Genomic DNA, 12202 nt, shown 5'->3' with positions numbered 1-12202 from the left:
CAAGCTGTAGATATCTACAATAGGCATTTCAGATGCGAAAATGTTAAAATACGGATTTCTCATGATGGAAGAAGCCAGAATGCCGTCATGACATGGCACTCCTGGGATTTTGAGACCCACAGGGGTTCATTTGTTCTAGATCATTCATAGAAGTTTCCAGAGACGGGCAAATAGGATGATGGGTTCTACCTAACCTGAGAGTTGGTTGATCAAAATAACCTTTGTTGAAATGCCCATGCTGATACAACAATCGTGGCTTGCTCAACTCACATGCTATCCAGTTGCTGCACATAGAGTCTTTGTCCGTCGCACTGCAGCCATGCTAACAACAACACTCAGTAGGCACTCAGACGGTCCGAAAAATAATTAGGATATAGAAATCTATTTTCAAAATAATTCAGACATAACCAGGCACTAAACCTCGAATGGACCATCCTAATATTTATGGCACCCTTAACTAAGTCTTAGCTTTTCTCTGACCCATCTAGCACTTAAGCACTGCATAGTTGTTGGTTGGTCACGATTGTACGAACGCCAAGATCTAGTATATTATTGCCGGCATCAAGTTGATTAAACCCTGCCTGAATTATAACTTGTCGATCATACCTTGGCTCGTGTCTCAACTGATACTCAAACGGTCCAGAGAACAGTCACAGCTTCGCTTACCCTTCGAGAACATGCATATTCCTACCGGCAAGCACAATGCAGTAGCTATTTTGATGGTTCCCTGCCAAGGTATTGCTTCTCGGTCGCAAGGAACATCCTCGATCGTTGTTCATATACTTGAAACAGGATCTTGTGCGAAACGACAAGCTCTGTGTCTTGACGGTCAAGTTGTACAGGTGTCATCAGCATGAGACCGGCTTTGATACGGCCCATGTTGTCAGATCCTTTGTTTCGTATAAATGCTCTCTTTTTGAAGCCCTTGTTGATGCTGTTGGGCGTAGTAGCGTATCAACTCAACTACCAACACGTAAAAGGATCCATTGAATACGCATAAAGATTCATGTAAAAAGTAACAGCATTGCGCGAGTTGTACAAGGGTTCTACTGGGCAACATGTCCCTGAAATTCACTTAAGACTTCTGGGCACTCAGCCATGATCCTTTGACCTGCAGGATGCTCAAGGAATTGTCGGTGATGTTGACTGTTATCCACAAAAATCTACCTGTGACAGCACACAGCTTACAAGATGATCGTCGAAGAGGTTAGGGCTGATTTTGCAGACCGACCGTTTAGTTGTCTCGAAGGATTATGAAGAACTGGAGCTTGTGATCCCTGATGAGAGTCAGAGGAGTATCACATGTAGCTTTCCACCATTTGTATAACAGCACTTTGTTGTGTGAAGTGTGACTAATCTGTATTCTGTATGAGCAATAAACGTAGACTCATAGCAGTCAATGGATGAAGTGGTGGTCAGCATTCATGACAGCGGCGTGATATGGATGCACCTCAAAAGGCTCAATACGAAAATACAGAAGGGTTCAACGCCCGGAATTCGGGTTGGAGTTCGCCCGACCGCTGAGGCTCAGTGGCTGACAGCACTTAAAAAATAACATGCTGACAGTCGGAGATCGGGATCTAATAGCATCCGACCTCCGAGTTCGAGATCGATCGGAGTTTGTTTGGACAGAATTAGCCATTGAAACGAGATTAGACATGTCATTTATTCGTCTCCTCATTCTGTAATCAAATCGCGGAGAGACAATTTGTCTAAATGTACTCGATCTGTGACTGTGATTGTGACTGTGACCAAAGCTGTACAACAACAGCTCGATACTCGAACCTCATCGAGGTGACATGAAGACGCTACACAACGACTTGTGTGTTGAGATACTAGCCCCTGTCATACAGCGTTACTGAAGACATACTTTAACATGGATCTCAGGAAAGTGGGAGCGAATTAGGAATTCATAGTGTCTAATAGTTGTTATCGCTTGGAGAACAGAAGTGACTCTTGTAATTTAATTGATGAATCCATCGACATGACAGTCTGCTAAACATGGATCCGATTAATCAAAAGGTGGCTTATAAAATTGCCGAACAGCCGTATCATTCTGCGCCGCTGTTAGCGAGTAAATGTCAATGATGGAAGCGAAAGCGAGGAGCCAATCGCGAGAAATCCGGGGCTCTCTTCCAAAAGCAGCAACCGTTTCGACGCCTCAAAATGCGATGGACCAGGATCAGCATTAGCTGCAGGCAGGAAAAGGCAGGAGATTCGAATCCAAGTGGAGAAAGAAGTAAGCACAAAGCAGAGCCTTCTATTTGCCTCCGACTCTCCGACGCTCCGTTCCCCCATACAGCAAGCAAGTTAGGTAGGGACCGTCCCTAAACAATGGATCCAATGGCTTAGATGAGAGGTACCTGTGATCTACGGGCTGTCGGAGTGCTGCACGAGTCCGAGAGGAACGAGACCCAACTATTCAAGACAAACGGAGAGTCAAGAGACAAATGTACGTGGTTAGATGACTCAATCGGCCACTACTGTACAGTCAGTAATTGGGTCGTTTACAGCATAACATTCACCGGGAAACAGATCGATCTGCGGACGGCCAAGACAAAATGATAGATCCTAAGTCCGCTCCGGCGTACGGGGATTAGATTGAAGGTCCAGGACCTTTGTCTGGTCCTGTTCCTAGTCCGCATGAGAGTACAGAGTAAATAGGAGTTGATGATGAACGAAAGCTCCATAAATCTGGGGCTTGAAAGACCAAACAGCCAGTCGCTTACAACCTGAAGAATAGGGAAAGCGTCAAGCGTATCTGCAGCGGGCATCTGCCTGGTACTGTGGTGGGGGGGAAGACCAGGATCAATTACAGTACAATTTACAGGCAGCCAAGCTAAGGTATTCCCGGTACTCTTTTTGTATTCCGTCCGACAGCAAGGTACACTAAGGTAGTCCGACTCGAGGGGTCTTGGTCTTGGTGCTAAGGCAAGTCTTAGTCTTGTGTTGGTCCAAGTTATTTAAATAAATTGTTCGTGCTCTTGACTCCAAACACGGATTTGCTTTGCTTTACTCTGCTCTGCTGCTAATTGTCTCGTCTCGTCTCGTCTTGTTCTGGATAATGAATGCTACATAAACAAAATCCCTTCCTACCTAATCTTCAGGGTCCATTCTTGATATCCATCCATTTCCAACCAGCCAAGCTCTACCCAAGCAAAACGATACACATGATCCGCTAGTATTTTACGACATTGAATCGACATCGACATTGACCTCGGTCTGTCTCTGCACCTTCTGGTGTCACCTACTCACTCCTAGGGTGTTCTTCACCCCATCAAAAGTCGGCATCCTTCACATAATCGCCCTGGTCTGAGAACCAGAACATCTCCATCACCATGGCCGAATTTTCGGAAAAGACTGCTGCTGCGACAAGTAGCAGCAACCCTTCTCGACCATCGTCATCAAGCCGCAGTGGCTCAACCGAACGAGATGCAGTCCGTCAAGACAAACCCAACTCGAGCGACCCCGAAAACGAGAAGTTGGACCTAAAGAAGGCAGATTCAGCTGTCATCGTTCCTCCCAAAGCCGACTCCCTCGAAGATCAATATCGACACTTGCCACCAGACGAAGCCGAGGTTTTGCGACGCCAAGTCGTGAGTCCAGAGGTCAAGCAGGGTATCGCTGTTCTGTACCGATATGCCTCCCGTAATGACATTATCATCATCATAATCTCTAGTATCTGCGCTATCGCCGGTGGCGCTGCGCTTCCTCTTATGACCGTTGTCTTCGGTAACCTCCAAGGTGTCTTCCAGGACTATTTTGTGAACCGAAGTCTGAGTTCAAGTGCGTTCAACGACAAGTTGGTCGAATTCGTCCTGTACTTTGTATACCTCGGTATCGGCGAGTTTGTCGTGGTGTACATCTCGACCTGTGGTTTCATCTACAGCGGAGAGCATATCTCTGCCAAGATTCGCGAGCATTATCTCGAGAGTTGTTTGCGACAGAACATTGGCTTCTTCGACAAGATTGGCGCTGGTGAAGTGACTACTCGAATCACCTCCGACACCAACCTAATCCAAGATGGTATCTCGGAGAAGGTCTCTCTGACTCTCGCCGCCGTCGCCACCTTCGTCTCAGCCTTTGTTATCGGTTTCGTCAAGTACTGGAAGTTGACTCTGATCCTCTTCTCAACCGTCATTGCTCTTCTGATCAACATGGGTGGTGGCTCTACTTTTATTCTCAAGTACAACAAGCAGAGTCTGGAAGCTTACGCCCATGGAGGTAATCTTGCGGATGAGGTAATCAGCTCCATTCGTAACGCCGTTGCTTTTGGCACCCAGGAACGTCTGGCCCGACAATACGACAATCATCTCAAGAATGCCGAGTACTATGGTTTCCGTGTCAAATCTGCCGTTGCCTGCATGATCGCCGGCATGATGCTGGTTCTGTACCTCAACTATGGCCTGGCTTTCTGGCAGGGCAGCAAGATGATTGTCGATAACGAAACCGGTCTCTCCAACATCCTTACAATCTTGATGGCGACAATGATTGGAGCATTCAACCTCGGAAACGTTGCGCCGAACGTTCAGGCATTTACAAACGCCATTGCCGCCGCCGCCAAGATCTTCAACACCATCGACCGTGTTTCCCCACTCGATTCTTCAAGCGACAAGGGTGAGAAGATCGAGAACATTCAGGGCTCCATCCGCTTGTCTAATATCAAGCATATCTATCCTTCCCGACCCGAAGTTACTGTCATGAATGATGTGAGTCTCGAGATTCCCGCTGGCAAGGTTACTGCCCTGGTTGGTGCATCTGGTTCTGGTAAAAGTACCATTGTCGGACTGGTTGAGCGCTTCTACGACCCTGTTCAGGGATCTGTCTACTTGGACGGACACGACATTTCGAAACTCAACCTCCGATGGTTGCGCCAGCAAATGGCTCTCGTCAGTCAAGAGCCCACACTCTTTGGTACTACTATCTTCAACAACATTCGCCACGGTTTGATTGGTACTATTCACCAGGGTGCAAGCGAAGAGAAGCAACGTGAACTGGTTATCGAGGCAGCCAAGAAGGCCAACGCCCACGACTTTGTCTCCGCACTTCCTGAAGGTTATGAAACCAATGTAGGCGAACGAGGATTTCTCCTTTCTGGTGGCCAAAAGCAGCGAATCGCTATTGCTCGTGCTGTTGTCTCCGATCCTAAGAGTAAGTTACCAATTTTATTGCTTTGAGCATCAACTAACCTGATTCTAGTTCTGCTTCTTGACGAGGCCACTTCCGCTCTCGACACCAAATCCGAGGGTGTGGTTCAAGCTGCTCTGGAAAACGCCGCTGAAGGCCGTACTACCATCACCATCGCCCACCGTCTGTCAACTATCCGAGATGCCCACAACATCGTTGTCATGTCCGACGGCCGTATCATTGAACAAGGAACACACAACGAACTTCTCGAGAAGAAGAGTGCTTACTACAAGCTCGTCTCAGCTCAGAACATTGCCGCCGCCGAAGAAATGTCTGCCGAGGAGCAAGCTGCTATTGACGAGGAAGAAGTTGAGCTCATGCGCAAGATGACTAGTGAGAAGGCCGCTGCAGTCATCGACGACCCTAACGATGACATCGCTGCAAAGCTGAACCGCACTACTACCTCGAAATCAGCTTCAAGCCTGGCTCTCCAAGGTCGCAAGCCCGAAGACGAACGAGAATACGGATTGTGGACTTTGATCAGGCTTGTTGCTTCTTTCAACACACCCGAGTGGAAGTTCATGGTTATTGGTCTCGTCTTTTCTGCTGTTTGTGGTGGAGGTAACCCTACACAAGCTGGTAAGCTAATGATTTATGTTCCGCTGAATGCTTCATGATAACTAACCTCGATTCAGTCTTCTTTGCCAAGCAGATTGTGACTTTGTCCCAACCCATTACCGACTCGAACCGCAACCAAGTCAAGAAAGATTCCGACTTTTGGAGTGCCATGTATCTCATGCTTGCGTTCGTCCAGTTCTTCGCGTTCGTTATCCAAGGTGTTCTATTCGCTAGGTGTTCTGAGCGATTGGTGCATCGAGTTCGTGACCGAGCTTTCAGAACCATGCTTCGCCAGGATGTTGCCTTCTTTGACCGGGATGAAAACACCGCTGGTGCGCTGACTTCATTCTTGTCGACCGAGACGACTCATGTTGCTGGATTGAGCGGCGTGACTCTGGGAACGTTGCTGATGGTCATCACCACACTGGTTGCTGCCATGGCGCTGTCTCTAGCTATCGGCTGGAAACTATCGCTTGTGTGCATTTCAACTATTCCGGTGCTTTTGGGGTGTGGTTTCTTCCGATTTTATATGCTTGCCCATTTCCAGCGTCGCTCGAAGGCTGCGTACGATTCTTCGGCCAGTTATGCTTCGGAGGCTATTTCCGCTATCAGAACTGTCGCCGCCCTGACACGAGAGCAAGATGTTCTGCAACAATACAAGGACTCTCTTGCCATTCAGCAAAGAAAGAGTTTGTTTTCTGTTCTGAAGTCATCGGCGTTGTACGCCGCCTCCCAGTCATTGCTGTTCGCCTGCTTCGCCCTTGGCTTCTGGTATGGCGGTACCCTGATCGGAAAGCTCGAATACTCGATGTTCCAGTTCTTCCTCTGCTTTATGAGTATTATCTTTGGAGCCCAGTCAGCCGGTAAGTGGAAACTTTGCGTGTTCCGGTTTTCCATAATACTAATGTTGTGTCTCCAGGTACAATTTTCAGTTTTGCTCCTGATATGGGCAAAGCCCACCACTCTGCCGGCGAACTCAAGAAGCTATTTGACAGACAACCTGTCGTAGACACATGGTCGGACAAGGGCGAGCGCTTACCTCAAGTCGGAGGTACTCTCGAGTTCCGTGATGTGCACTTCCGTTACCCAACAAGGCCCGAGCAGCCTGTCCTCCGTGGCCTCAACCTTACTGTACGACCTGGACAGTACATCGCCCTTGTAGGAGCCTCAGGTTGCGGAAAGAGTACTACAATCGCACTCCTGGAGCGTTTCTACGACCCGCTTTCCGGTGGCATCTATGTTGACAACCGTGAAATCAGTCAGCTCAACATCAACGACTACCGATCACACATTGCCCTTGTCAGCCAGGAACCCACACTTTACCAAGGAACCATCAAAGAGAACATTCTTCTGGGTACCCCACGTGAGGATGTCCCAGACATTGACATCGAGCATGCATGCAGGGAGGCCAACATCTACGATTTCATTGTATCACTTCCTGATGGGTTTAACACTATTGTTGGTAGCAAGGGTGCGCTGCTGTCTGGTGGTCAGAAGCAGCGAATTGCTATCGCACGGGCTCTGATCCGTGATCCCAAGATCCTGCTCCTCGACGAAGCGACATCAGCCCTGGATTCTGAGTCTGAGCATGTGGTACAAGCAGCGTTGGACAAGGCGGCTAAGGGCCGAACCACGATTGCTGTCGCCCATCGTCTCAGCACGATTCAGAAGGCTGATATCATTTACGTATTCGACCAGGGTCGCATCGTTGAGCAGGGAACGCATACGGAGCTGATGAAGAAGAATGGGCGTTATGCAGAGTTGGTCAACTTGCAAAGCCTCGAAAAGCAGAGGTAGAGAGACCGATTGAAGACATGTGATTATTTGGCGGGAATTTTCGTTGCATTGTACTGGCGTTATGGCGACTTGATGTCAAAAGAGGACATGCCCCTCCACCCTCCCTTGATGAAGAATAAGGGATATTTACTTGGCTATTATTGTTTATAATACTTGATGGGTATCATCTGATCAATCAACTCTCTTCAACATTGTAATACTATAAATATGCGACTGCTATGCTGTGATTGAATGATGATTGGTGCCAAGTCTTCGGAGGATTGAGAATTTGACTCCGAGACGAAATTAGTGAGTCAGTCCATGTCAATTTAGACCAATTCTGGAGATATTTTGTTTCTGTACTTTAATACTTGGAGGTTGAGTTTTCCAATAATCTCTAGAACGCCACATGGCAACCGCGTGGAACAAAACCTAATGTGCAAGACACATGGCAAAAGCCAGGGAGAGGAAGCCATAAGCAGCATTGATCGACACAGCAGGGAATGGAGAAGCGGTCTCGACCATGGCAGCTGAGAGATTCGATAGTTTGAGTTTGTTGACTTGACTTGGCTGTAGGACAAAGTTGTGGAAATGATAGCACAGCAGCGCGACTTCAGGAGTTCTAGACAATCTACGATGATGGGTACAGTAGGATAGCGGCAGAAACTATTTGGGCTAGTTACAGGCGGCCTCTTAGTTGAACGGTTCAGCGGGGGGGTTCAACGGTGGATTTGGTGATGAGACGATGGGTGAGTCCTCCGATTGTTTTAGACATTGTCTCTGGAAGCCACGCGGCTAAGGAAGGGAGGGACATGGTATTTGATGGAGAGACTTTAGAGATCAAAGTCTCTCAATTACTTGGAACCCAGACGTTTTCAGTCACTAATAAGAGTCGCATGTATTCGTAGAGGTTGATGCGGTCGATGAATAAATATCGCATTGGATCAGAGTTTAGTTCAGTTTAGCTCAAATTAGGCTTAGCCAGGGATCTCTTGGCAGGGGAGAGAGTGTTCTGATTGGATAGAAACAAGGAAATTACCTGGAAAGCCATCAATTCTGCAAGGTACGCGAGAAGTAAGAACGGATCCGCCAGTGGGGGAGTCGATGGTGATGCCATTAAGTCGTCTCTCACCTGAACGACCGTTAACTGGCAGTGCATTACTACCTGCTAATCCGTAGACTATGGCCTGAAGCTGAGAACCACCGTTCGGGGTTGAAAGAAACGAAACATGAGGGATCGAAACGAAACGGTGAGGACGGATTTCTAATTAGATACCGTAAATAGTTAATTGTAGGTTCTGGATTGGGTTACATGCATCCGTGTTGGACCAATTGACCATGCCATATACGTTTAAAGACACCTGGAATGAGGTGATCAGTTGTGAATGACATTACCGACTGTACAGATAGTGCATCTATTTTTGTGGCTATGCTATCCTACCTGTAGTATGGTGGCTGGTCCGGCATGGGGAAGCGAAATTGGCTCTTCGCTAAGTACCAGGGCTCCCCTCCCCTTTTCTTTTGACTTGACTGCTCGCCTACGTATCAAGGTCCGGGTTCTTAAGCACCGGTGTTATAGCTAGCGGTATGCTGGGTCATGGACTGACTGGAGATTTGTTGTAGACGGATTATTGCATGTGCATGCGCAGCAGGTTCAACAGCTGCCCGTGTAACCCGGAGAATATGCATGGGAACTGTGATGTATGTATGTATCTGCATGCATGTGACGATGCAGTGTCGTTCGGAGGATGAACTCTCTAGAACACCGGTAGACAGACCGGCATGAAACATCCATTGAGGATCCTGGTAGACTGTGAATGCGCGTATGTACGTACAGTAGACTCTCTCTCGATGGAGGTATACATCCAGCTATCCAAACCTTGATCAATCAATAGTTTCTACCTAAACTAGCCATTGACACGCAATCCCCATTGCATCCATGACCAGTATATCCATCAAGTAAATGTAGTGTCGTCCCATTGCAGACTCTGCAGATTAACGACGTGACACAAGGATAGAGGCTGAGAGCGAGAGAGGCCATACTAGGATCCATTCGATCAATAAACCGTCACGCTAAATAGCCACTACTGCAAGCCTCGGAGGAGGGTTTAATTAATCCTTGTCTATGCCATGGATGGATTCCATTGTTTTTTCTTCTTCTCTCAGGTGCATTGCAGCATCAACCATCCATGATTGAATCTTTTACAGGGAAGCTCAGGCCTGGAATCGGCCGTCGTTCCCCCCTCCAACTTAACCTTATGGGGGAGTCATTATCGTTCATCCCCTGTCTTTTTCCCTGTATCTACCCACTCAATTCAATCTCTCATCAACTGGTGGGATCGCCCTCTGTTTGCTTCCTCTCTTTCTTCTTTCCCTTCCCTTTCCTTCCTTTTTTGCCCTTCGAGCTGAGAGAGTTCCGGTTACAATTGAGCCTCAGGTTGCGTCGATCACTCGTTTCTAGACCCGCCTACCGTTACAGCCATTGTCAACCTTAACCAACCTACACTCCTTTTTTGATCTACTCTCGCGACGATCTCTTTTTCTTGCCAACAATCAACAGTCACTCGTTCGTTTCTCTTATACTTTTACCTGCATCAATCAATCAATCAATCGATAATCTCCTCTTGGCACCAAGACTTGTCCTTTTTTACCGAGGTCACAGCCAACTTCGCCGTACGCTATCCAATACGTGCAAGCCTTGGTCATCTAGACTACTACACTACCTAATAGCAAACCAACTCTTTGGCCATCTCATCTCACCTCAACCCCCCTGGCCACACCAATCCAATCTCGCAGTCGCTATATCACGCACTGCATCACGCTCGTTCTCGACCTTTTCGACCCTGCAGAAATCCCCGCAAGATTCTTATTTACCCATTAATCTTGGTTGCCAATCGGCTCGACTTTGCTACTACCTCACCGGATTCGCTATGCAACAACACCACTAATAAAACAAATATCAACCAACCAAGTCGCTCGCTACGTTACTCTGCTCTATTCTATTCAACTTACTTAATACTGTCACTGTCGCTGTCACCGTCGATTGTTGCACCCGCTACAGTTTGTGCTTCATCATCGAATTCTGGTCTGACGCCTCGCTTCCTTGTTTTGTCTTTCCGGGTCCCATCCAAGTGAAACACATTCAATCTTGTTATTGTCTGTGCTGCCAATTCACTTGAACCTTGTACAGCCTCGTCACCAGAACCCCAGACGCAGTTTTTGTACATAAACGAATTCCATCCAGACTCGTTCTTGGCGGACGCCGCCTCTTCGTTCGTTATAATGGCCTCGACATCTCGACCTGCCTCTGTGGCCCAAAATCGACCAAGATCCTCACAATCCCGCGCGCCTCGCTTACCGATAACCTGGTCATTTCTGTTATTGCTGGCATGTCTTACCTCCACAGTCCTAGCGAGTACTGAGACATCGTCATTCTCACTCCGACACCGACATCGTATACCTCCGACCAACCGATATGAATTGCACCGCCGCAAGGAATCAAGCAAAGATGAGGATGAAGAAGTCGAGATTATCCAGTCGATAATCCCTACCAGGACGGCGAGCGGTTCCAAGCCTACCACCGTTACCGTCCAGCGAACCGCCAAAACCGCCGCATCAACTTCCACACCTTTACCCCAAGCTTTCGACGGCAACTTGGCTGCTGAACTTTCAACCTCGGCGGACAGCAACTGTCCCGCATTTCTCAACGGCATCCTCCGTGACCCTTCTTACGAAACTTGCTACCCTCTCTCCATGATGCTCCAGGTAAGTTTATAGCTGGTTGAAGTTTAGGAATCCATGAGTTCTGACAAGCCCCCATAGACATCCCGAGGCTTCTTTGAAGCTCAAAGACAACTTCTTAGCATCGTGCGAGTTCTTGACGCGACCTGCAGTGCCAACGTGACGTATTGTACCGACTTCTTCTCTTCCGCAGCGCGCAACCTCACAACATCTGAGAACTGCAAGAGCGAGCTGGATTCGGGCAACAACATCGTCAAGCAGTTTATGAAGGGCTTGAAGACATACGAGGTTATGTACAAGGCTACTTGCCTTCAAACTCCCAAGGACGACATGTACTGCTACGCCAACGCGGTCACCAACACCTCAACCGCCGCCAACGCCTACTTCTATTATCTCCCATACAATCTCACCCTGCCTGGCAGTACCAACCCTTCATGCGGCTTCTGTACACAAGAGACCATGAACATCTACCACGCCGCCTCCGAAGACCGTTCACAACCTATTGCTCTCACTTACGAGTCTGCAGCTCGACAAGTTAACACTCTTTGCGGTCCCGATTTCGTTAACAGCACACTGCCTCCAGAGGAAACCAACGTCGCACATGCGTTTGCTCCATCTTGGGTCGGCTTGGTTTTCACGCTCGCCAGTGTTGCGTTGTTCAATGCCGTGTTATAGAGCAACGGTCCTGTGCAACGACATTTTAACCACATCTATTCTTTTCGGCCGATTTTCGTCCAATTTTGTTTTAATACGTTACGACTACGAATTCTACATGCCTAGAATTTGTGCCTTCTTCTCACGATCGCAACTTGGCATATTTTATGACTTGATACCCTCGACTCTTTTAATTTTATTCTTTTTCGCCGACATGGCTCAAGCTATTAAGCCATAGACCACAGAAGCAGACGCGTTCTGCGATAACGCAACTATAATAACAGTT

At 47.9% G+C, this 12202-nt stretch overlaps 2 protein-coding genes across 2 annotated transcripts; both read left to right on the top strand.

Annotated features, from left to right (window-relative positions):
• The first annotated feature begins 3056 nt into the window (after window positions 1-3056).
• Window positions 3057-7635, top strand: B0J16DRAFT_105850 (P-loop containing nucleoside triphosphate hydrolase protein). Its single transcript, XM_046121350.1, has 4 exons — window positions 3057-5151; window positions 5200-5766; window positions 5823-6608; window positions 6665-7635. Exons 1-4 carry the CDS (start codon window positions 3339-3341, stop codon window positions 7540-7542), a joined length of 4044 nt encoding a protein of 1347 aa, XP_045984911.1. The 5' UTR covers window positions 3057-3338; the 3' UTR covers window positions 7543-7635.
• Window positions 7636-10410: 2775 nt separating this feature from the next.
• On the top strand, window positions 10411-12202 carry B0J16DRAFT_105837 (uncharacterized protein). The gene is made up of 2 exons (XM_046121349.1): window positions 10411-11286; window positions 11344-12202. Exons 1-2 carry the CDS (start codon window positions 10804-10806, stop codon window positions 11935-11937), a joined length of 1077 nt encoding a protein of 358 aa, XP_045984910.1. The 5' UTR covers window positions 10411-10803; the 3' UTR covers window positions 11938-12202.

Source organism: Fusarium flagelliforme, assembly GCF_020744385.1.
Source record: "Fusarium flagelliforme strain FIESC 12 MPI-CAGE-AA-0113 chromosome Unknown B0J16scaffold_3, whole genome shotgun sequence".
NCBI lineage: Eukaryota > Fungi > Ascomycota > Sordariomycetes > Hypocreales > Nectriaceae > Fusarium > Fusarium flagelliforme.
The sequence above is the reverse complement of the archived record's forward strand: the minus strand, read 5'-3'. Positions and strand labels throughout refer to the sequence as shown.